General features: G+C 46.8%; 4 protein-coding genes across 12 annotated transcripts in view; 1 reads left to right on the forward strand and 3 right to left on the reverse strand.

Moving 5' to 3' along the window:
* On the reverse strand, window positions 1-2514 carry rpl15 (ribosomal protein L15). The gene is made up of 4 exons (XM_018750219.1): window positions 2450-2514; window positions 1433-1614; window positions 874-1010; window positions 1-369 (listed from the first exon to the last, which is right to left on the reverse strand). Exons 2-4 carry the CDS (start codon window positions 1602-1604, stop codon window positions 64-66), a joined length of 615 nt encoding a protein of 204 aa, XP_018605735.1. The 5' UTR covers window positions 1605-1614; window positions 2450-2514; the 3' UTR covers window positions 1-63.
* Window positions 2515-3053: 539 nt separating this feature from the next.
* Window positions 3054-5985, forward strand: nkiras1 (NFKB inhibitor interacting Ras-like 1). The gene is made up of 3 exons (XM_018750358.1): window positions 3054-3147; window positions 5413-5654; window positions 5743-5985. Exons 1-3 carry the CDS (start codon window positions 3054-3056, stop codon window positions 5983-5985), a joined length of 579 nt encoding a protein of 192 aa, XP_018605874.1.
* A 1124-nt stretch (window positions 5986-7109) lies between these two features.
* ube2e1 (ubiquitin-conjugating enzyme E2E 1) lies at window positions 7110-18475 on the reverse strand. 7 transcript variants are annotated; one of them, XM_018750352.2, is made up of 6 exons: window positions 18305-18474; window positions 17384-17589; window positions 16713-16763; window positions 9488-9620; window positions 8265-8412; window positions 7110-7490 (listed from the first exon to the last, which is right to left on the reverse strand). In XM_018750352.2, exons 2-6 carry the CDS (start codon window positions 17545-17547, stop codon window positions 7393-7395), a joined length of 594 nt encoding a protein of 197 aa, XP_018605868.1. In that variant the 5' UTR covers window positions 17548-17589; window positions 18305-18474; the 3' UTR covers window positions 7110-7392. The 7 variants fall into 7 exon arrangements, with proteins under 7 accessions (XP_018605868.1, XP_018605869.1, XP_018605870.1 ...); XM_018750353.2 differs by having other exon boundaries at window positions 18323-18471; XM_018750354.2 differs by lacking the exon at window positions 18305-18474 and adding an exon at window positions 18109-18293.
* A 3583-nt stretch (window positions 18476-22058) lies between these two features.
* Window positions 22059-24853, reverse strand: part of LOC108933369 (ubiquitin-conjugating enzyme E2 E2-like) — a 41984-nt gene continuing 39189 nt past the window's right edge. For 2 of the 3 annotated variants that reach the window (XM_029248199.1, XM_029248197.1), the window contains 2 exons: window positions 23856-24003; window positions 22059-22847 (listed from right to left, as the gene is read on the reverse strand). In XM_029248199.1, coding sequence (XP_029104032.1) covers window positions 22750-22847; window positions 23856-24003 — 246 coding nt within the window. In that variant the 3' untranslated portion in view covers window positions 22059-22749. Of the gene's footprint in view, window positions 22848-23855; window positions 24019-24853 lie in introns of all 3 variants that reach the window. The other variant, XM_029248198.1, reaches the window with a different exon arrangement.

The raw sequence follows: 24853 nt of genomic DNA on the forward strand, positions 1-24853 counted from the left end.
TACCATGGAAAACAGGTTTTTTTTATTAGCTCAATGAACAGACTCTGAATGTACAGACAGCCTCTATCGGTAGCGGCGCAATTGGAGGGTGTTGCGTCTCTTCCAGGCTGCTCTTCGCGACCCTCCAATGGTCAGATGGAACTTGTGACCCTTGCCCAGGCCGCGACTCTTCTTGCCGGCGGATGTCAGGCCACGCATCTCTCTGTGCTTGTGCACAGGCTTGGTGATCCACTGCGTGTCGGGGTTGCGTCTGATGGCCTTGTGGAACGGGTCAATGAGGATGACCTCAAAGAACTTGTATGTGGAATCTTCGCCTACCCAGTAGGAGTTGAGGACTCGCAAAGCACCGCAATGACGACCAGCACGCTCCTGTCAATTAAATTAATAAAATTTTTTAAAAAACTAACTTGATTTAAAAACAGTGCTCACAAGCATAAACCAAATATTGTGTCAGCAGTTAGTTCCACTCAGATGATATACAGAGCAAGAGAAAACGAAGGGTTTGGAAATAAAAATCAAGTTAAACCACGAGAAGTGGCATGTCAGAATATCGGACAAAGCCGTAGCTATGCCATCTTCGGCTCTGAAATTAGCTGCGCTTCTCAATTTCACATGACCTCCTAAACAGACACTAACACCCCTCAAACATATAATGTACTCTGAACCCTCATCTATGCCAATTATGTTCACCATATCACTCTGGCAATAAAATGAACGCTGATATATAGAATGAGAAGCAAAGGACAATGAAAAATCATTTGTAAAGAAAAAAACACTTATAGAGAGTTTCAGTATAAAATCTAATAAACTTGTTTCAACAATCATCCTATAAAACATCAAAAATCTGAATGTGGTCTAAAAACAGACACTGACCTCAGCAACAGACTGCAGGCTGCGGGCAAACTTGAGCTGGTTCACACCATGGTGCACAGGCTTGCCATAGGTGGCACCCTTAGGCACAGGGCGCTTGCGGCCTCCACGGCGCACACGGATACGGTAGATAACGTAACCTGTAAGAATAAAGTACCATAAGCTGGGAAAAAGGTCATGATCTGTGACTTGTCATACTACCTTTAGTGGTTGTGTATTATTTAATGACACAGGATATACAGGATTAACAAAGCACCTGAAGACTTCTGTTTATCCACAAAGATCAGGCTTGTCCAGGCAAAGCTAGTGTTCTACAACATCTCCTTCCTTCAGCACATCCTTAAACAACTGAAATGGTTTTGATTTAGGCATGGCTTTCATTCCGTAATATTTAAAGTCTGCAAATTTTAGGCCAAATTTTCAGTAAGCTTTTCCACACAATTACATCAGCTTTTCAATAGACAGCACAAGATTTAAAGTAAGTGCGCTATCTTATGAAGAATGAGGAAAACTGAAAATTTTGGTGCAGCCATACTGGGTCTGTTTATACACAACAACAAACCTTGCTTGGCCTTGTAGCCAAGTCGGCGGGCCTTGTCAGGTCTTGTAGGTCTGGGAGCACGGTGGAGAGCAGACAGCTGACGGTACTGCCAGCATCGGACACGCAGCAGGAAGCGCATCACATCGGACTGCTTCTTCCTCCATAGCTCCTGCATGTATTTGTACGCTCCCATGTTGACTTAACTGCAAAGGAGAGAGCAAAAGAGGACCATGAGACGAATTCCATACCAGTTCAACGTAACAAACATCTGGGATCGTGGCATTTCCGTATACAAGTGTATTGTATCATTTCATCTCGAGCAGGACGTGAACCAAGTTCTCAAATCAGTATCAAACAAACCCTCTACTACATCAAGGAGGTGAGCATGCTGAATGAAACATTTGAGAAATGACTGGGCCTGTAAATCACATATCTGGGAACCTGTGACACATGTCACACACATTGTCAACACTGTGACTCTGTATTTGGCGTGCAGCCGTAGAGATTAATAAACTCGATCAGTAAGCATTTGAGTTGAGCAGTGAACCAAAAGTCAACAGACAAACTCCTTAAATGACCAGAACTTCGCACTGTATCCCTATTTTCGGCACTCTGCACGAACCACAACCAGCATGTGAAACGTATTCCACGGTCTGAAACCGCAGAAATAAAGTGAAATAAAGATTCCTCGTCGGTTAGTTGCATCGTACAATGCCAACTGAGGTCACAACCAGACAACACACTATAATATGATCTTAGAATATGAGTAAAAGAACTGGTAGTAAAGCGTTTTCTTCAGCTACTTGTATTTCAATATTCCACCTTCCAAATGGCATTTGCTAACTAGCTACACGGCCCATGCACCTTCCAGAAAAACGCAGAAATTAAAACACCTCTTCGGACTCGTCGAGGAAAATAAAGGCTGATTAGAGATGATAAGGCATTAAGGATAGTGTGTTCACCATAACAAGGACCGATGAATCATTTTAATGAAAGATATTCAATGGATTCTGAAACAGAAAAACAGAAAAGCCTTACTTTACTGATGGCGTACCAACCGGAAAGGAAGAAAAAGTTTACCCATCATGCTTTATGAAAAACCCATGACGGCATTTCCTGTAAGTGAACTAGGCGCAGCTGGGAAATGTAGTTTTATGAGGAAATAAGACCCAGCGCGTTACATTGCCCGCATTTTTTTGCTTAACAAATAATGTCATATTTGGTGAGCGATGCACGTATTAATTTAAACGCAGCAGAAGCCTGGATTAAATCAGCAAAAAATCCGCAAGTAGCAGCCCATGATTTATCACTAATTTAAAAACTATGTTACATAAACCCAAAACGACTTTCAGGGTTATCATCATCATGTAGACACAAGTTTACTTAGCGCTAAACCCAGATTTACATGCGCGCGCACCATATCACATCAGTCAATGTTGGGCCCAGAAGAGTCGCTCCGCTGGGGGGGGGGGCGACTTTGCCTGATTCACTTTCACGCGCCCGCTTTACTTTAGTTTAGAGACAGAGAAGAACTGGCGACGTCTTCCATTCGCATATAACGATCTACCTTCATGTAGTCCTTTTATCTATCTATCTATCTATCTATCTATCTTGCCGGGTCATTTCAGTGCCCAGCAGCGCCATGGGAAAGGGCTGCAAAGTGGTGCTCTGCGGCTCGGCGTCCGTGGGCAAGACGGCGATCGTGGAGCAGCTGCTGTACGGGAACCACTGTGTGGGTGAGTCCTCGCTGCTGCCTCTTTGCTGCACTGGCCGCTAAGGGGCGTAGTGGTTATAGGCGTCGATCTGTCATTTCTGCTCGAGCCACTATTGATGCAGTAACACTGAGCACAGTAACACTGCTGTAGGGTAAATGGCTCAACGGCTGTAAATCTCCTTCAGAGACGAGGCGAGAAAGACAATGTGAGTCCTAATAATAATTTTATATATATAAGGTGTTCGTTTAGTGTACAACTTGTACATTTCCGGAGCACCTCGGGTCGTAGTGGTTACATTGGTGTCTTTGGACCCAAAGGTGGCAGGTTCAAATCCCACCTCCGCTGTAGTACCGGCGTGAGCAAGCAAGGTACTTACACTGAATTGCTCCGGTAAAAAAAATGACCCAGCTCTAAAAATGGGTCAATAATTGTAAGTTATTATATGTAAGTGGTGCGGAGAAAAGTGTGAGGAAAAACGAATGAATGTAATAAATATGGAGCGAAGAGCCGCATCGTTGGTTGGGTCACATCGTCTGCGCTGCGCTGCACGCGGAGCGTTTTTGAATATCGCGAAAAGTAACTTTGTAACGTTGTTACTTTTACAGCAACTAGGTCACCGGCTGTGTCTGAAAAATATACATTTATTTTTCTAATTATTTTTAATCCAGTAGAACAAACACATCTCGATTTGGTTCGTTTATTTGCTCCTGAAAATAAATGTGTCCGCAACCCGTGTGTGTGTGTGACGGGCTGCGATCGACTCTTGCGCTCTGTCTCCGGTAGGTAAGTGAATAGCGCGACTAAAAATACACCTTCCTGCGAGGGGGGGGGGGGGGTGTGTTTCCCGCTGCTCTCCTCTCAGCCCCCTCCACGCACACTCCTTTGGGGAAGTGATGTCAGCTGCGATCATGCTCTTACACCAGGCCCAAGGTAAAACAGTGTGACAAGACACACACACACACACAGAGTGAGGATCTGCTGGAAGTGCCTTTGTCACAGACTATTTGTCACACACTCGCTGTGCTACAGAGGTTACAATAGCCCTGCTGACCAGCAAAATCCCATGGAAAGAACAGGCAAAGCCAACTTACACACACACACACACAGAGACACACACGGGGGATGGCAGGGTCAGGCTGTCTCACACAGAAGGAAGAAAGCGGGGTCTCCAGTGACGCTGCGGTAAGGTCCTGTTCGGAAAGTGCGTTCAGTGCTGTGCTGCAGGGCTCAAAACCGCAGGGAAAGCAACAACCTGGGCAATTACCTGCACCAGGTGTGTGTGTGTGTGTGTGTGTGTGTGTGTGTGTGTGTGTGTGTCTTGCAGACAGCAATATCACACTGAAAGTCACATAGGTCACCGACTCTAGGAGTGACCTTGACTATATCTGCATGATGAGAGAACAGCTGGAGAAACATCTGCTCATTTTACATACGTGTCACAGCCACATCTTTCACAGATGTGCCCTTTGCTCCAGTAGCGTTCATTTTCAAAGGTTATTTGCATGTTAATCACTTGCATACGTTGACTTTTGTTCGTTTAGGGGTCTCCTTGTTCTCCAAAGTGACGCACCGCCAAGGGTTAGGAACCGTGTCTTTCCCAGCGGTCGAAGAGCTTAAGATGCAGACTCACGATTACTGAAGGGCAGCCGGTTTGTCTGATACTTTACCGCACAGTGTACTTCACCTGTGTAACTGTTACACATGTATGCGCTGCGAGAAGGTGACACGCGTGTTTCAGATGATCGTGATCTTTCTAGCGTAGGGACGCTGCTGGGCTTTAACCTCTGACCCCACCAGACTCATAATGGGTACTGCCAGTACTTACTTGAGTGTATTTTTGGTTTGAACCACATACAGTAAATATATTTGTTTACATTATCCATTTTCAAACTGTTTTACCGGGTAACAGTAGTAGTAATTTCCATTTGAGAAGATATAGAAATCATACCAGCATTCTGATTGTTAAATCTTTTATTTTAAAGGAGGCGTCTCATGAAAGCATTAAGTGCATTACATTTAACTGAGGCTTCGCCAAAGCAGCTTACAATTATTCACCCGTTTAAACGGGTGGGTAATTTTACCGGAGCAATTTAGGGTAAGTACCTTGCTTAAGGGTACTACAGGTAGAGGTGGGAATTGAACCTGCCACCTTTGGGTCTAAAGGCAGCAGCGCCAACTACTACGCTACCAGCTGTCCCAGATGGCATTGCTTTATGTTGATACTCTAAATGTGGTATAACTTGAAAACAAACTTAATACGACTGGATACCTGTGTTCCTCACGGAGGCTCGGAGTCCGGCGGAACCCTGGAGGACATCTACGTGGCCTCGGTTGAGACGGAGCGCGGAGTCAGGGAGCAGTTGCGGCTCTATGACACCAGGGGGCTCCACGACGGCCTCGAGCTGCCCAGGCATTACTACTCTGTGGCTGATGGCTTCGTGCTGGTCTACAGCATCGACAGCCTGGAGTCCTTCAAGAAGGTGGACCTTCTGAAGAAGGAGATAGACAGATCCAGAGACAAAAGAGAGGTGTGCTAATTTGAGGCCAGAATTTTGCGCTTTGTTTCTTAGTCATATCGAACTCCCTCACATTAATTCCCTCCCGCTGCCCGTACAGGTAATGGTCATCGTGCTGGGCAACAAGACGGACCTGCGGGACCGGCGGCAGGTGGACCAGGAGTCGGCCCAGCAGTGGGCACGGGGGGAGAAGGTGCGGCTCTGGGAGGTGAGCGTGGCGGACCGCAGCTCCCTCATGGAACCCTTCGCCGTACTCACCGGTCGGCTCACCCAGCCCCAGAGCAAGTCCTCCTTCCCGCTGCCTGGCCGCAAGAGCAAGGGGACGCCCTCCGGTGACATCTGACAAGGAGGGGTGTGGCCACAAGTGGCAGTTGGTTCACCTCCAGCACACAAAGCCAATGGACTGAGGGCTTTTGTTTTTTACCACGGTCTTCTGCGGCCGGTCAGCGCCATCCGATACGGACGCTTGTACGGGCACAGGTACTGCCTGCCTCGCGTCGGATCCTTCGAGTCCTTCTTTTTGCGTTATTGTTGGCACTTAAAATCCATAAATAAAGGGTACAACATAGCAGAAAAATTCACGCAAAAATGCTCATGGTTTATGCATAATTATTTCCTATTAACAGAATAGCTTGAAATTAAGAACTGACCCTAAAATCACTATTCTGTGACCGAAATGAGAAAATTCATCAAACCTGTTAGACTCCACGCTGCCGCGTTTTCCAAGCACATTGTGAACCTTTTCTAACAAATTACTTTCCGTAAGTTAAAAAGTGATGCAAATGCCATGTGTAACCTAAGCACGGTGGCAACGGATGGCGTTAGTTTTATAGGACGAGGACGGCTCTGCCCTGCCACTCCTATACTCTGGGTTGCTCATTGTTGGAGGCCTGCTGAGGTACTGGTCCGTACACCTTAGGGCACCACTGCTTTAAAATGACATGCAAAAACATGGTAAAAATAGCCATTCATGGCAGGGTTCTATTTATAAGAATAATTTACCTGACCTTAAATGCAGCACAAAATGTGACTTCCACTTTGCATTGCAAATGCTGCAGCTTTGAAGCGATGCAAGTCCAGTGACCCAGATTGAGCTCTGTGGGGGACCTTCATCACCTTACAGCAAAACGAGGAGACACGAGAAAGGCCTGCTGTGACACAGAGCCAGGATTGCACTAGAGACAACACAGACCCCATACCCAAGATCTAGACTCTTCCATTTGCTCTAATACTTCCCTTTTGCAGGAATTTTTAATACAACCTGAATTCTTATAGGTCGACTGTGGAATGGAATACATTAAGTGAAAGACTCACAATATGACAATCTGACAGCTGGAGTAGTACACTCCATGGTGTACTCAGGTAAAATGTATTTCAACCACTTACTTCCCTGAATGTCTCTGATCACCAGTAGAATCCAAATTAAATGTTTGCCCAAAAAAAATGGAAGCATTTCATAACTCATACTTTATTAAAAGTTCACAACGGAAATATCTTGCAGAGGGAACATGCTGTATTATAATTTTACAAGCAGTCAAATGTGAAGTTGGGAACCAAAACCCATAAAGAAAACAAAAAACCTTGTAAAGATGCTTTATTGCTGAGTTGTGTTACTAGTTGTAAGATAATTTAACAGAAGAGTCAGTGAAATGTGCAGAAGCAGGAATATGAAACAGCCACAACCCAACAGATGCCCACCCCAGCCCACCCCAAAGTAGTTCCATGGCCTTGTGGATCCAAGGTGGTCCAGTTATGTGGCGTAGCGCTTGGTCCACTGTTTGGCTATCCTGTCGTGCTCGGCTCTGTTCGTTGTGTACTGCGAGGCGATGCTGCCGACAAGGGGATCCGCTGGGGATGGAGGCACAGTGTCAGTAAGAGCGCATGTGAACGCCGTCCCTGGCAGCAGGGGAGCAAAAACCAGGACAGCGCTTTCCAAATACAGGCCTCAGCCTACAGTTTGCTTTCAAAATAACCACAAGTTTCAAGCCTAAACTGTGCGAGCAGTGCTTTTTTTTTTTTCAAAAAAAAAAAAAAAGAATCAGAGCTGTCATCAGTGAAAGATAACAAAAAAGGAGGAAGAAATGAGCCTGTTTGTGATGCACAAAAAGTGCTGAGCATGGCACTCTCCTGGGGAGCAGCAGTAAAGAAAAGCACAGTTCTGCTCTTAAAGCCTGCTCACCAGCAGAGTTTGTAAACAAGACATTGCAATTACAGTAAACCAGTGTAAACAGGGCTGTGTGTGCTTACAGAATTCACCATCAGCAAAGTATATGTCAGGCTTGCATGCAAGTGCCATTCTTACTGGGGAGAGGAGGGGGGGGGGAGGTACAATAATGGGGCATCATTCATCTTTGTGAACCACAGCCTAATGAACATGCTGCCAATTCTAACATATTTACAGCTTGTGTCATGATATAAGAGAGGAAAAAAAAGATGTAATTTGCAGAGGCTGATAGAAAACAGATGCTGGAGGGAAAAGACGTGATGTACTACAGCACATGCCTCTGCTTACATCTCAGAACACTTAGTAAGGCAATTTGCAGGTGTGCATCTTGTGATGCACTGACTGTGCTCTAAACACCAATACTGGGACCCTCAGGGGGACATGTACTCTGATCTTACCAGGGTTGCAGTCGGTGAGCAGCGAGCAGATGGACAGCAGCACTTTGGAGATGGTCAGCGCTGGGCTCCAGTTGTCCTTCAGGATGTCCAGGCAGATCACACCCTGGCTGTTGATGTTGCAGTGGTAGATTCTCGTGCGAAATGTGACCTGGACAAGACCAGAGGTAAGAAACATTTTAAACAGTTTCATCTTATAAAACAAGTGTTGCTTTATTGCTAAAAAAGAAAATCTATATAAAAAAAAAAAAGTTAAATAACTGTGCTATAATTAAAAAATGTAATTTACAAACCAAACTTGGCATTATTATTTTAAAGACCATTTCATGGCCACTTCTAAGGATAAATCTAACTCCACAAAAGTGTCTAAAGGACAATACAAACTGTTTAAGGCAGTTCCACACTTTTGTATATTGCTCTTAATTTACACTAGTTATTACTAAGGAAAACCTCTCCCTCTGTTGGAGGAAGGAGGAACTGCAACAAATACTGAAAACAATGGGCCAATGAAAGTGTCTAAACATTATTATTCCTTTTCTCATTCCTTTGACCAAGACAGCTTACAGTGTTGGACAATTAACTTCAGAATGATTTACTTTTATGCAGTGGGGTATTCCCTACAGCTCTAACCGCTACACCACCTGCTAAGTATTTACAAATCATATGAAATAAACCTGTGCAATGCATCTGCATTTTGAGTGTTCAAATGTTTAATTTTGGATGACATGATGGTTCAGTGAGTAGTACTGCTGTCTCCCAGCACCCGTGTGGTGTGAGAGAATGTGGGTTTGACACCCACTCAGTCTTCTCTTTTTGTCTGCATATTTTCTCCAGGAGCTCCGGTTTCCTCCACACAGTCCAAAGACATGGGAGTCCAGGTGAACTGGAGACGCTAAATTGGGCTTAATGTGTAAATACTAATGTGTGACTGTATGTGTGGTGACTCTGCGATGGACTGGCATCCCATCCAGGGTGTACCTCCCAGCCTTGTGCCCAATGCTTCCAGCACAAGCTTCAGTTCACCACGATTGCTACCCAGGACAAGGGGTTATTGAAACTGGATTGATTGGGTGGATGTAAAATTTTTACTGTGTGTATAGTTTAAAAATGAGTTTCAATGAAGAGAAGAAAAAAAGTTTAACAAAGCAGTTAAGTAAATCAATACTGGTAATCTGAGGGGGGAGGATACACAGAGACCAGTAGAGAGCACTGAAAGGACTGTTCACCTTGGGTGGTTTGAAGGGGTAGTCGGGTGTGAAGGCGATGTCAAGAAAGAAGACCCCCCCCTCGTACACAGAGCCCGGTGGTCCAAGTATGGTTGATCTCCACTCGTAGATGTTGTCTCCTTTGGGTCCCGCGCTGCAACGAGAAAAACAAAGAGCACAAACAATGACTCCTTTGTTTCCAGCAGCTCAGCCCCTTCACAGTAAAGTTGCAATTTGCATGATGAGACGGATGAGGCGCATCACTAGATGGGTAGAGAACAGCTCCATACAACAACATTTAATTATTTCTTCACCTTCGTGTCTGAAAGGCAGCTGTCAAAATGCTACTGTGAGAAAATGTGCTTCACTTCACAGATTATGAACCAAGGGAGCTGAGCAGGTGCCTGGTACTGCCTGGCCGCTGCATCACCGCAAAGTGGTCACTGGGCTCACCATAGAGATCATCTCCAAGTGTCTGGACAGCACCGCTTCACAGACAACCCTCTCCTGCTCCTGTTCACAGCAAAACCCATTTTGAATGCCACAAATGTTTACCACAGCTATCCCAAACCCACAAACTGTACATCAAGTAATTCCAAAAATAAACAGAAACGCTAAGAGAAACAGTGAGGCCCATAGAGTGGCTGCTGCTCCACAAAAGGGACTCAACACTTCCCTTGGCCTTCCCCCCCCCCCACCACTCCCGAACCCAGAGCTGAGGCAGCACATTCTGACAATGAAAAAAGCACAGTAAAGGAAGTCCTCATCAGCACAAACACAGTTTGCCCAAGGTCAAGTGTTTTGTTTGTATGTTTGTTTAAAAGGAATTTACTGCATGTTTAAATGCCAGCCTTACAATCCAAAGGCTGCTGGTTTGGATCCTTACTTCTACCGTAGTACTTACCCTCAATTGTCCCAGTATAAATTAGCCAACTGCATAAATGGCTTAATTATTGCAAATATTGCAGTAAGCAAGCTTTACATTGTACGTTGCCTTGGGGACTGGCCACAAAATACATTTTATTAAATCTGTCCATTAGTTCTCAGACTGGTAGCTCCAACTGAGACCATTCGAGAACACAGGCTGGGTCTACCTGCTCAGAGGCCTTCCCTTCACGATACACTCTGCAGTTCCCATGTACTCTCCTCTCCCTCCCCTGCAGTTCACTGAGGTTTCAAGAGTAAACAACCACCTATGATGACTGTTGGCCTCTACACCAGAGAAAGTTCAAAAAGCCCTGAAGGAGGTTTCCTCTCTCACTTACTGTCTCTTTATCAGCATTTTTCAGGTACACCAATGCAACGCCAACACACACACACAAACATCACCCTGGCTTTTAACTACATAAAAAGGCACTGTATTCATCACCATCATGCTCATGCAGACTTTCACCTGCAGACTTCAACTGCAGAAAGGACTTCGAGAAGTCTTGCACTTCCTCCTAACTGCAGCATTATTATGCCCAGCAGGAGGGATGGTCAGGTGGCCTCACACCCCAAGAAGTTTATTCCTCTTCTACCAGCCTGAGGAGTTTCCCTGTTCCCCTCTTTCCTTCTGGCCTTTTCCTCCCACACTTGTCTGTAACTGTATGGCACTTATATCACCATGTTTCTCGCCTCTCTTGACTTTCTGTACTATTCTCTCTTAAACACTCAATCTGTTGGGAAGGGAGCTACAAAAACAAAAAAATACAATGATTTGTTATCCATGCTTTATCATTTTATATTTCATTCACAGAATTCAGCATTTCACTGTAGGAGATCTTGTAATGTAACAACTTTTTGAGGTCCATTTAACACCACACAATTTACTCTAATATCACACAGCAAGAACAAAAGAACAATAACTCGCAACAAAACCTCTGTACATGAAGTGCTTGCTGATCTCCTGCCCATCTTCATGGAGACATGCCCAATGGTCATCAGGTCTCTGCTGTGCCCATGACTCGCATCAGCATCACCAGACGTAAACCAAAAAAGCGGTTTGAGACTAACAAGCTCCGACACCAAAGCCACGTGCTTCTGCCTGTATTGGAGTGCATGGGGGGACCCAGGCTGCACAGCTATGAAAGGGGGTCTCGCCCCTCCGGCAGATACACACTGCTGCACACAACTTCCTACCTGACCAACTTCTCACACTCCAAAATAGGCCACCAGCAACTGTCCATCGGTAAGTAGCACAGTTAAAGAGGGCTTCTCAAGGCCCTGCTGCCTGAAAAATAGCACCTGAAGTCCAAAAAAAAAAAAAAAAAAAAAAAAAAAAACCACCATAATTACTCCAGACAAAGATCACAATACAATTTAATTGCAGGCTGCTATATACAACAAAGTGTTCCACTTAGATGTGCATTATGCCAATATTTACACTGTTCAATAGGTAACTGATTTTAGGTTTATATTGTGCACAGTAATTCACCTGTTACAAGGCCCTGTGTTTCCAGCATGAACGCAAAGTGCGCACAATCAGGCAGACATCTGTTGCTAGGCAATAAGCATGCACTAGCTCACTCGATGATGAGCCACAAGCACACAGAAGCACTTTGTGAAGTTAATCTGTTCCGCAAACCCCCCCGTTCTCCCCACCTCTGCTGTACTGAGGCCGGCATGGGGTAAACATTAGCTCCCCGCGGCAACACTAGACAAAACATCACGTGTGCCCGTCGGTTTACAACCCAGGCACCCTCTACGGGGAGGAACTCCTGGAATATAAACAGAAGCCAGCAACGTTCTCACGACACAATTCTGCACATCATTCGCTGGGCCTCGCGCAGGCTCGGGGCTGTAGGTAGCAGCTTAACTGAGACGATGTGGAGATGGTGGTAAGAAGATAATAAGAATGTGTTTCTGTGTCAGGGTGTCTGTGTGATATAAAGATCAATTTCCTGATGATACAGCACTACAGTCATTACAAGTCCAATGAACACGAGTCGTCCCACTTACTGAAAGCCCTGCACCGCAAAATGCAATCTAGCAAACTCCTTTGTCACAACATCAATATACAAGTTATTCTGATCAGACTGCTCATCGGGCTTCAGCACTAATACATCCGTCCACCGCCGACAACCACACGTCACAGTGGCCCATAGCGTACTCCCGGAATACAGGGTGAGAGAGACAGTGCGTTACAGGGAAAGTCACAAACACATTCATACGTTATGGGAAATTTAGTCACCAGCTCAACCGAAACACGTCTTTGGATTGCTGGAGGAAAACAGAGCACCTGGAGGAAACCCATGTGAACATAGAACGTTAAAAAGTCCACACAGACAGGCAAATTTGAACCCACATCTAAACCTTCAGCACAGGAGCTGTGAGGGACCAGTGCTACCAGTTGCCCCACGGATCAGTTAAAGGAAACAATTTATTTTCCAAATTATTGTTTCTCATACAGTCTGGTCTGCTGTGTCGGAAAAACCTTCATACGGACAGTAAAGTGAAAAATGACACAGAATTGAGGTCACGCTGCAGCCTGGTTGGAAGCTTCAAGACCTGAACACTCAGAGGACATCTGGCAACTCAAGATGGGAGAGGAAACAGAACCAGGAACCACCTGCAATGTTGAAACGTTCACCACAAACCAAATACACACCGCTGCCAGTGAAATCACCAAAACCACCAGAAGCAGCTTGTTAGAAACTCACACTTCATCACCACCTTGTTCTCCAAAAGTCCTATAGAGGAGGTCCTTTATTTGTCAAACCTTCAAGGTGCAGAACAGACATTTCTTGTCTTCTCTGATATTACTTTAACATTTGTGGATTACAAGTACAACTGTGATATTAACAAAACATTTTAATCCATGGTAAAATTATAAACAAAGCTTTCATAACTTCTGAAGGGTTTAGTACTGTACACCAAATGATATAATCCCCTAAATACTATTTATGAAAAGTCAAACTTTAAGTACAATTCATAGTGTAACGAAGCCACAAGAGCCAGGGGAACTGCCCCACAAACAGATTTTGATGATGTCCCCACACAGCGGCTAGGTACGAGGCATTCTAGCCCCGTCTTCGAAGGGCTCAAACTTTCACAGCATCTCTTCAAATGCCAACATTTATTAATAATACACACACACACACACACACACACACTTTCTAAACAGCTCATCCCATGCGGGGTCGCGGGGAGCCAGAGCCTAACCTGGCAACACAGGGCATAAGGCTGGAGGGGAAGGGGGGACACCCAGGACAAGACGCCAGTCTGTTGCAAGGCACCCCCAAGCGGGACTCGAACCCCAGACCCACCAGAGACCAGGACCCGGTCCAACCCACTGCGCCACCGCACCCCCCACTTATTAATAATAATTTAAAACAAAAAACTATTCATTCATTAAGCTGTACAAAACCAGTGACAAACTCAGCTATTATAGTCAATGGGGTGAATAAACCAACAAACACATTTTTTCCTCATAACGGACATAAAGTCCTTTTTTCCTATGCTAAGAACCTGCCCATAAAACCTATGGTGCAGGTGTGAACTCCTCTGGGTGCTCTGTCAGCATTATGCTATTTTTGTGCAAGGCTTGAAAATTCAAATATAATGTTAATCTCTGATGTACTTTCAGCATTTTAAAGTTGGACCGGGAATGGAAATTGACAAGGCTCCACCTGTAAGCTGGGGAGGATGCTGTGGGTGAGTGTTTGGTCTCACCAGCCTCCAGGAACCTGGAAGCAGCAGCTCCAACATGAGGACTCCATCCTAAAGCAGAACCGCACACTTAGCACACTTGACACTCTGGTAATCTCATAGGATTTACTGGGCTCCAAGGTTTCCCTCCCAGTTTCACTCGTTCCACTGGGAAGGTACAGCGGACTAGCAGAGGAGCAAAAGGCCACTAGCTCATCACCCCAAGACTACTGTGTCAAAGTCTCCTCGCAGTTCATTCCAAAATCATTTGTGTATGAGTTTACACTTAAAAACTTAATTCAAAGTGAGTGACAGCACTGAGTGTTATTGTACGGCCTTGTTTTTACTGAAACTGCAGTTTTAATTACTTGAAACTGCATAGATCATTTTCCTTCAATTAAATGGAAAAGACCATATCTGTAAGGGAAATGAGCTGGTGATGTCACTGGGCTTCCCTTTTGTTAAAACATTTAAGAAACCAACAAAGACGATATGCAAACGCACACAAAGGAGGAAGAAAACAAGTGAGGCGGAGAACAGCTCAAAGGCCACAAAAATCAGCAACAAAGTGCAGCAAACCCAGATCATAATTATGACTGACTACATACCACAATGCCTCCTAGTTTTTTGCCTTTTTCTTTTTTTTTTTTTAAACAAAAGATGTGGTAAAGTGCTGCAACAGAGTGAAACCATGGAAACCCAGGCTTCACTGAAGAGCAAAGGAATCTACAACAGTAACTGATGCTGAACTGTTTAAACAGAAAGATGAAGAAGGTAATATTCCCTGCCAAACAGGACACCTGGTGAGTCGGCAGGCTAAGAAAGGCTGCATTGTCTTGAGATGCAAATAACATGGTTAGACAGGCCATTACGGCCCTATCCATTAGGCAATATGACAGTCCATTCTACATCACACGGTGATGAGCAGTGAGCGGCTCCTGCCCTTGACACGTTAAACCCGTGTTGTTCAGGGTGGAACAAGACACCTGACACGAGCAAGGATGGTCTCACCTACAGCAGACACTGACTTAACACATATTCACACGCTAAAGGCTCCTACAGCAGGACCCCTCCAAGGAATTTGGTCTAACCACTGTGCTACTTACATCAAAAAACACTTACAGCATATGAATTATGCAGATCACTTTGTATGTACCCTCTGTATATGAAGGAGGTTGACCACTGTGTTGGCTATCCCATACAGCATTTCCTCCCGTGAAGCGAACAACGGTAGGAGCACAAGAACAGCGCATCATACCTTTTATCCTCTTGAGATCCAGGCATTCATTTTTGTCCACACTGGAGGATACGTGTTTTTAGGTTTATCGCCCAAACCGTACGTCACATTAGTGCTTCTTAATGCACCATACATGACATTCCACGTTTACACTGATTTATTAAGCTGAAGCTTCTCCAAAGTGATTAACAATTATTTACCCCTTTACACAGCTGAGTAATTTTTTTTTTTTTTTTTTAACTGAAGCAATTTAGGGTTAAGTGCATTGCTCAAGGGTACCAAATCTGGAAGTAGGATCTGAAAGCGTAACCTTTGGGTCCAAAGGCAGCGGCCCAAACCATTACGCTAACAGCCGCCCCTTGTTTTTAAATGATACCATATGTAAGAGGTGGGGATTGTAAAACTTCCAAGAAGTTCCAGAAATTCACCAAAATATCTTTTGAGAAGCCTTCGCTTAATTCCATTTAGGAGATTTTAAGACAGACAGACCCGTAACAACAGATGCCACCTTCCTCCACCAAAAAGCCCCACAGACACTTGCCACTTCATACCCACTCCAGCTCAGATAAAGAGAAAGGCCCATTGCAGGATCCACCTACAGGGTCACCGCACTGCGACCACAGTCCCTCCCTGTGGACGCTGGACAGTCCGTCATTCTCAGGTCCACGTCCACGTACTCTTTACAAAGAGTCACGCAAGTGCTGTGGGTGAGCGTCTGGGAAGCAAAGGGAAACCCACCATGGCAGTGATAAACAAGGGTAAAACAAGGGTAAAGGATCTATTCTACGTTTCAACGTGAGAAGTAAACAGAGGAGAATAATGGAAAATGCAAGAATTGTTCCGAACCCTCGATGAAATAAACAAAATGGCCAAACTAGGAGATGAATCTTTACACGACCCCATGTTATACTGGTGAAGGAAGCACTTGACAATAATGTCTTCGGTAAAAAAAGGAAATCAGAGCATATCCAGGCACTCACGAAAACACGAGCGGACGGTGAGGCGCAGTACCTCCACAGGCAGCAGGTGGCCTGGTGGTGAAAGACGTGTCATTTTCCCGCAAAGCCGGTTGCCAGTTGGGAATCGCAGCTTAAAGCTTTGTCACCCATTTTACATTATACTTATAGGCAAGATAGAGTTTGGGGGAGACCACAAATGGTTAAATAATCTCTGGCTCACCATATATTTAATTTAAAGCTGTAGCTAATTTTACTAAAATGACAGATTCCTCGCGAAGCGAAGGCAGCCAGATGATGAGGACGTTTGAGGGTCTGTTAGTCTGTGCCTCAGACGTCTGTGGTGCACGCGCCGCGGTTGCCAGATATTCCGCCGGATTTACACGCAGTAGAGTGTATCGTGTGAATGCTGAGTACTGAGTACCTGCAGTTGGGCGGCGGGTCCAGGGTGATGTCCGCCAGCTCCTTCTGAATCCTAAGGGGGGAAAAAACAAAAAAAAAAAGAGGCAAATGTCTCGTTCAGTGTTTATTGCGCGCCGCGTGACTGACAGGCGAAACAACATGGCCGCTCCCGGCGCCTCAGCTCAGCTGCCTCATCTCCAAAAGACGGATTTATCGACCTCTCAAAGTTGGTAGGACTGCAAAACCCGGCGGGGACCAAAGTGCACAGCCCTCGCAAACGGCACCGAAGGGTGCTTCCCACGCTGGCCCTTGGGTGTCGACACAATGAAGAGTTTAAGTTAATATGCAAATGAGAGGGTCTCCTCGAGAGAGCGCGCAAGACAGAGAGCGATAGAGGGGAGCTTATTTAACTAGTTCTTAAAGGAGAAGCCGCTGTCACCGGCTTAGTAAACACAGCGCTCACAAAGGACGCGATTCCCTTCAGGAGCTCAGCGTCGGTGTCGGCCGACACTGTCAGTGTTACTAAGAACAACTACGTCACTCGCGCCCCGCGCACACGGGCATCTGGCACGTCGCCAGCTCCTCGCCGCCGACGAATTTCACGACCACAACCGAACGCGCGGCCACGCTTCGGGAAGACGTGCTCCCGGGGCGCACGCGCGGACGGAGGGCGAGGGGCACGCTTGGCAGTACCTTTTGGCACTGGTGGACAGCAGTTTGGACGTCTTGCTCATGCTGGACTTGCTCTCGCGCTTCTTGCTAGGCGTGTCCCCGTGTTTGTCTCGGTGTGTCGAGGAGGAGGAGGAGGACGATGAAGTCGAAGAGCTGGTGCTGGCACGCGAATCCTCATCCGACATTACCGGCCTCCCGAGTCCTCCGCGAAGAGGACAAATAAAAGCCTGAAGTGGGGGAGAAAGGGGAAGTTTGAATACACTCGACTCGGAATCTTACACACACAATCAGATCGGACCGGGCCGCCTCGTGGCCTCCAGCTGTTAACCCCTACCGACGACAGTAACCACACGTCAGAGCTCAGCCCGGGCCTTTCAGCACCCCGCTTATAAACACGGCGTCGCCTGACTCCAGATGCACCTCCATGTAACCATCACGCGACGCGCGTTCGTGGATGGGATCCCTCCCCCCACGCCACGGCCGAAGCCCAAGTTGCTCTTCTCGTAAAAACTACTAGACGAGTACTAGACTAGAGGCGAGCTGTGCGCGCGCGCTCCCGCCAAGGGACCCGAGACGCCGGGGACTCGTGCCGGCGCTGAGGTGTCGAGCCCGGCAGTGGGAGCAGACGGAGCGGCGGAGCGGACGCACCGGCATCCCCGGGCGACGGGAGTGCCGTCCGTCCGCGCACAAGAGCCGAGTGGAAACGCACCCGAAACGGCACAAATCCGACGACGGAGAGCGCGCACCCCCGTTTAAAGAGCCCTCCTCGCCTCGTCCTCGTTCCTGGCTTCTCCCTCCCCGCTCAGCCGCGGTCTGTCTGCTGTCTCGCTCGTCTCTTTCTCTCATTTCCTTCTTCTCCGCCGCCGCCACACGCCTCCCTATGGTCCGATTCCCGCGCGCGCGCGCCCAGCAGCTCCACGGCGACGTGAGGTCCGAACCCACCCTGCGAACGCCGGCTACCTTCTTTCTTTGTGTGCGCGCTCCTGTCCGCCGCCCGGACGCCTCTCGCTCGCTTTCTCGCACAACCCGACGCACGTCTCCGTGGAGCGGAAGTGCCGCTGGCGCTGCTGGTGGAGCGGCAGTGGAGCGGAATCCTTCAGGGCTGGACGCGTTCGCGCTCTCTCTCTCTCTCTCTCTCTCTCTCTCTCTCTCTCTCAAGCACACGCACTAGATCCTACGGTGCAGGCGAGGAAAGAACGGGAGAGCGGCGCAGTTAACGCGCAACTGTCCAACACTGCAACTCAACTCGTGTCGACGGCGAGCACGAGGCTCTGGATGCGTCCCGGCGAACAGTCAGTCCGTGTATTACTGGTGTAGCAAGACACAAGAGCCCTGCTTTGTCCTCACTTGTACTGTAGTGAACATGAGGGAGTTTACCTTGTTCAACAAGCCTTGATGTACCCCACTCAGCATTGACAGTATGACTCCACAAAGTGTCATTTCTAATTTTTTGTCCCCCCAGTAGCTGTTACACCACTGATCTTACCTAATCAAATCAGGATTACTTCTGACCCCCCATCCATCCATTGTCAGTAATCACTCGTTCAGTGTAGGGTTGCACCGGTTCAGTGATGTGTGAGATAGGAGACACCATGGATGGGAGTTGCGCCACTCCATCAAAAGGCAATCGCACACCCTCGCTCGCTCATTCACGCACGCACACGCTGCAGGAGCTTTAGTTACCGATCCACCTGAAAAACACCTTTGGACTGTGGGAGGGAAGCCTCGCGAAGACGGAGAGAGGATCCAGATACCACCAATCTGAGCCGGACCCAGGTTTGAATCCAGAGCGCAAGAGGCGCGAGGCACCAGCACTAGCTGTGTCACCGTGTCTCCGTGCGTGTCCTGGTCCTGTATGATGAGTCTTCATTTTCAGATGTACTATACAGTATTTCTGCAGTGCCTGTTGAAATCTGAAGTTTGATGACTTTTGCAAGAGGTGTGATTTAGGTGTATTTCTCATTCGGATTGCTTTCTTTGGATACGTTTAAGCAAAAGACTCCAACTTTTCCAGTCAGGCTGGTTTTTCCCGGCATAACCACATCGGCGAAGCCATCTACCCGATGACATAACAAACAGCTGAGAATCCTGACCGCGGGGAGAGGAGTGGATACCCGTCACGGGCTGCGCTCTAGACTCCTCCAGCTCCCGGACCTCCACGACATCTCCTGATCTCTGCTCATCACAGCAAACAAAGCATCCTCCTGCCGGTGGCTGATCCAGGATCACTAGGGATCACAAAAGTCTGTTTGTAAAACACACTGAGGCTTGATGCAAGGTCACGTTGTTGAAGATGTGGCCCCCTGGGCTCTTGCTGCCTTGATGACATTGAACCTGTGCATTGAATGCAAACAGTGATTTCTCCAGCGGACCCCTCCTGACTGACTAATACTTTTGTGGAGACCATAGCTGCACTGTAAGATTCATCCTAATTGATTTGACCCAAGATGCAGGGAGATCAGGAACTGAAATTCTTACTCCTCTGACTTTACCATGGTACGAGGCCCTTTCCCCTGACCCCTACCGTAGATCTGGCACTGGAGTTCCTCCAGATATTTGGATTAGTCATAATAACAAGACTGGCAAATCTACCTCATTAACCTCCTTCCTGGAAAAAACAATCATGTAGTCCTTCCCATAAAAGGAACAAGAAAAGTGAAATAAAGGACAAGTTTAATAAGTTGAAAACCTGGCTATTTACATCACTGAGTCACACTTTCACATGAGTGGTTAACAAAGGGAGCTGCTGCATGGTGGCTGGAAAGAAACCGTTCTGGAAACCATCCACACCAGTTCATGACCTTTCTGCTCCGCCACTCCTCTTTGGCAGATTGCACCCATTTAGGAGAAGTTACAGTGATGTTTTCAGCTGTGTTTCTTCCAGTAAGAATATGGTATAAGAGATGAAACAAACGCAGTAGTAGCATAATTCTGCATGGGGAGGATTGAGAGAACAAGGAGAGATCTGGTCTGGTTTGGTGACTGACTTTAATACACAGCCTAGTACGATTACTATCCCTCACTTGAACATGGAATATGATTCTGGAACTTCACGAATCTTCTCGAGGTAGTATTCCAGAGCCGTGTGAACTTAGTCGTTATATGCATATCCCCGAAAACGCTGCAGAACACGTTCCAATCCCTGTCTATGCGGTTCATTATAAGGCAGTAGCAGCGTGAAGGCCTGATAACCAGCTTCACTTGGCTCTTGACTTCTAACATATTGCTTGTTAGTGTCAGAGAACAAAGGCTGGCAGGATCAGCAGAATACTAAAGTGTAGCACGGGGGAAAAAAAACGGCAGGAATTTTCCGAAGACTTTTCCGTGATTTCTTTGATGAAAGCATGACTTACAATAATTTGGGCACTGACAGGAGGCGTCAATTCGGGACGGTGACATCTTGACACGTAACGCCGCGTCGTCTCCTGGTGGAAGCGCTGTACGGAAAGGGTTCGAGTGATCGTAAGGGACGGCCACCTAAGCGTGCGAACGGACTGCGGGCGCGAAACGCACGAGTGATTGGCTCGTACGGCCGATCCGAAGACCGCATTCAGAATGCAAGAACAGCGTGCGCTAATACAGTGTGTTTTCTTACAGAAAGCCTGGTTGCTGTAGCTGGCAGCCGGCAATCAAAGGCTGTTTTAAGTGCCTCGGAAGAGGATGGAGACTTTGTAGATTCGGCTTTCATCTTCCAAATCGCAGAAAGTGCAAAAGGAAATGCTGCAGACAAGACTTGTTTTAAAAAAAAAAAAAAAAAAAAAGACATGGGATAACTTTGATCGCACCAAAAATCCATAAGTATGTGGCTGGTTGCACACACTAAAGAACGTTAGATTACTGAGGAAGAACACAATATTTTTTTCAAAAAATGTGTTTGTGCATTCTAGAAAAGGATATTACTCTTGCAGTATACAAAATGTTTTTCTAATCTGTTGGAATTCAGCGTTCAGGTACTGAAAGAATCACTTTTTATCCGCCCTTTATCAATATCCACACGTCAATGCAGGATTGTGGTGGTGCAGAGGATATCTTGGAATTACAGGAGGCTAGATCCATCACACACACACTAATATAAAGGGCAATTTTGTCACCAATTCACCTGAAGGATGTCTTTGGAGTGTGGGAGGAAACCAGAGCACCCTGTGGAGACCGATGTGAACGCAGACAGGACATCCAAACTCCACAGATGAGCTGAATTCAAACCCACTGCCAAACTCATAGCCTGGCAGCTGTGAAACACCAGCGCTACCTGCTGTGCCATTGTGCCAGCCCTGACTGATAACGTGATGTAGGTAATAATTGAGGCAAACAATGTGTAATGAACGGTGTTACGGTGAACTGTCTTCCTGCTGTCACTGGGGCAGGCTTGTCTCTGTGGACCGACTCTGAGCTCTTTACTCATCAGGGAAACCCCCAGTCTCTCTAAATACTCAGATTCATTCTCAAAGGGTGTCAAAGCGTGGGATCTAGATGATGCTCTGTCACCACTGGAATCCCTATATGCAATATGGGCTTTACTGTATCACTACTGTCAGCATGGAATATGAGTAAGAATTTCTTTGCTTAAGCCGTGGGATTCAGCTTGAATCAGTCTTTTCTGCTAATATTAAAAACACCAGTTCCATTAAACACACTGCTGCTCACACAGAAGTCAGAGCCCCAGGAACAGTTAAGTCACACAAATGCAGGCTGCATTTCCGGCCAGTGTTTTATTGATCTCTTTCATAATGCAAGTGTACAGCAAATAGTTTGGTTGTCAAACGTTGCAGGCAGCGGAGAAGTCGGCGCAATTTCACGGCTCGCGACAGACAGAGAAAAAACATCTGCAGTCAACATCAACGTCATCTTAAAAAAATACATACATAAAAAATTAGAAAGTGAGTGGCGCTCCATAGTGTATTTGGGTGCCGCAGGTCCGACAAAACAAAAGTCTTCAATCGTCAGCCTGCTTACGCACACCCGCTATTAGCGGCTTCAGTAAAAACGGAAAGAGAAACAGGAAGGGAAAACACTCATTCTGAACACCACATGAAGGTAAAAATAAGGTATTTGCAATGTTCCTGCCGTCACTTCAAGAGGAGAACACGTTACACACATCTAGGTAGTAGTAGCAATAATAATAATAATAATAATAATAATATCAAGATTTTTTTCTAGTTTCAACATTCAGTAAATTGGAAAATAAAATCCAAGTCTGCTCTTTGTATAAAAAGAAGCTTTCAAGTCAACAAGGAACAAAGGACAGTTCTTTTCACAAAAAGAAAAGGTGTGAGGGAGGGAGCAAGGGGGATGGGGGGTGCTCTCCAGAGTGGGGGTGGGGGTCGGAGCACGAGGTGGGGGAGGTGAGGGCGCTTTGGAGGGGGGGGGCTGGGGCTGCACCGGGAGATCTATGTGGCGTACCGCTTGGTCCACTGCTTGGCTATCCTGTCATGCTCGGCTCTGTTTGTCAGGTACTGTGTGGCGATGCTCCCCACCAGCGGATCAGCTGCACTCGAGACATGGGGGGGGGGGGGGGGGGGGGGGGGGGTTTGGAGAAAGGGAGGGAGGGAGAGAGATGCTGAAGCTGTGGGGAACTGGGAAAGGCACAGGTCTCTGGCATGAGCTACAACGGAGTGTCAAACGCAGCAATGCACCGTATCTCAGTCCTGCTCGAGGTGACGTTGTCTCTCCAAGCCTTTGACATTTGGTAACAAAGAGGCACCACCTGGGGTTAATTGTTAGCCCTGCCTGTTCAGGAACAACCCTTAAATTATTTATTATAAGGGTGGCTGGTAGCACAGTGCTTAATGTCACGGACGTGCAACCTGGAGGTTTTTAACATGACTTGCCCAAAGAAATAATGGTGTGCATTTTGGTAAAACCAAGTTTTACAATTAGATTTATTCAAAAATTTGGCCAAAAAAAAAAAAAATCAGCTAGGCATTGAAATATGAAAAATAATTCATTCGTCATTACACACACACACACACACATTTTCTGAACCGCTTGTCCCAGACGGGGTTGCGGGGAGCCAGAGCCTAACCTGGCAACTCAGGGCGTAAGGCTGGAGGGGGAGGGGACGCACCCAGGACGGGACGCCAGTCCGCCGCAAGGCACCCCAAGGGGGACTTGAACCCCAGACCCACTGGAGAGCAGGACCCGGTCCAACCACCGCGCCACTGCGCCCCCCTATTCGTCATTACTGGCTGCCAAAAGAAAACTAGGCCTTATCACAAGCTTCTTTAGTCCTGGTCATGGTGTTTGGCGGCCGCTGTGGTCTCACAATGTGGGACCTCGACGTGTTAACTGCTCCTTGTGGCTAACCTGCGTTGAACTGCCCTCGAGGGGTGACAAATGCTCACTGAGTTCTTGGACCTTTTATGAAGCACATTAGCATGTGCATTGGGGTGAGTAACATGGGTATTCCAGGCACATCAGGGCTTGGAACCCACCACACCCAAGACAAGGGGCAAAACTTTGGAGGTCTTTCCAGGGGTGTGTGCCATGACCTTACCAGGGTTGCAGTCGGTGAGCAGCGAGCAGATGGACAGCAGCACTTTGGAGATGGTCAGCGCTGGGCTCCAGTTGTCCTTCAGGATGTCCAGGCAGATTACACCCTGGCTGTTGATGTTGCAGTGGTAGATTCTCGTGCGGAATGTGACCTGGACAAGACCACACTTTCCAGGAAAAAGCTGTTTTTCACATTACACATATTCTAATAGGCTTTTATTTAATACAAGCCCTCTTGAAAATGTTAAATATTCATTACTGAAATATTAGTCTTTTGCAGAGCTCCCTTCAAGGCTAAAATGTTCCCATTTTTTCCCTCATTGTAGTTTCACATTCATTTTGATCATTTTTTTTTCATGCAAATTAAGGACAGCCACAATAAAATGGATTTTAGAGTGGAAACAGTCTAAATGCTTGTGCCCCCATTGTCCTTATGCTCCATTGAAACCTCCCTCGTCCTGCAGAAAACAACTAGAACTGGTACAACACAAGGCCTCCGTTCAATCGTTTGTGCTTCGAAAAGGAAATAAGGCTTTCGGAACGCCTGCAAATGCAAGATCGCTCCTGAATGCTGAGCAGCTCCCTTTTTAGCACCCGGTGAAGCGACTGCGCTGGACGCCGCTCGTGAGTTACTGCTAAACTTAGATCCCTCAGCCGAACGAACGAGGAACCCGTGCACGCGTGGCGTCGCGCGCGCACGCACACACACACACACACACACACACACTCTCACTTTCAGCCACTGACACGAACGAGAAAATCGCGCTGACCTTTAGGAGGAAACTCGAAGCGACCCCAACGTTCCTCAGACATGTGCAAACATCATGCGCGGCGACGTGTGCGAGGTGAGACGGAGCAGCCAACACAGAGCAGCCTGGAGCCCAAAACCCCCCGATCCTCGTCTCGAAAGACACCTTCAATGAACACCCCGCGGTAAAAAACGTATTCAACTGTTTGCGACCTTCGGGTGGTTTTTATCAAAATGACCTGAAGTTCCTCGTT

This window comes from Scleropages formosus, chromosome 23 (genome assembly GCF_900964775.1).
Source record: "Scleropages formosus chromosome 23, fSclFor1.1, whole genome shotgun sequence".
Classification (NCBI taxonomy): domain Eukaryota; kingdom Metazoa; phylum Chordata; class Actinopteri; order Osteoglossiformes; family Osteoglossidae; genus Scleropages; species Scleropages formosus.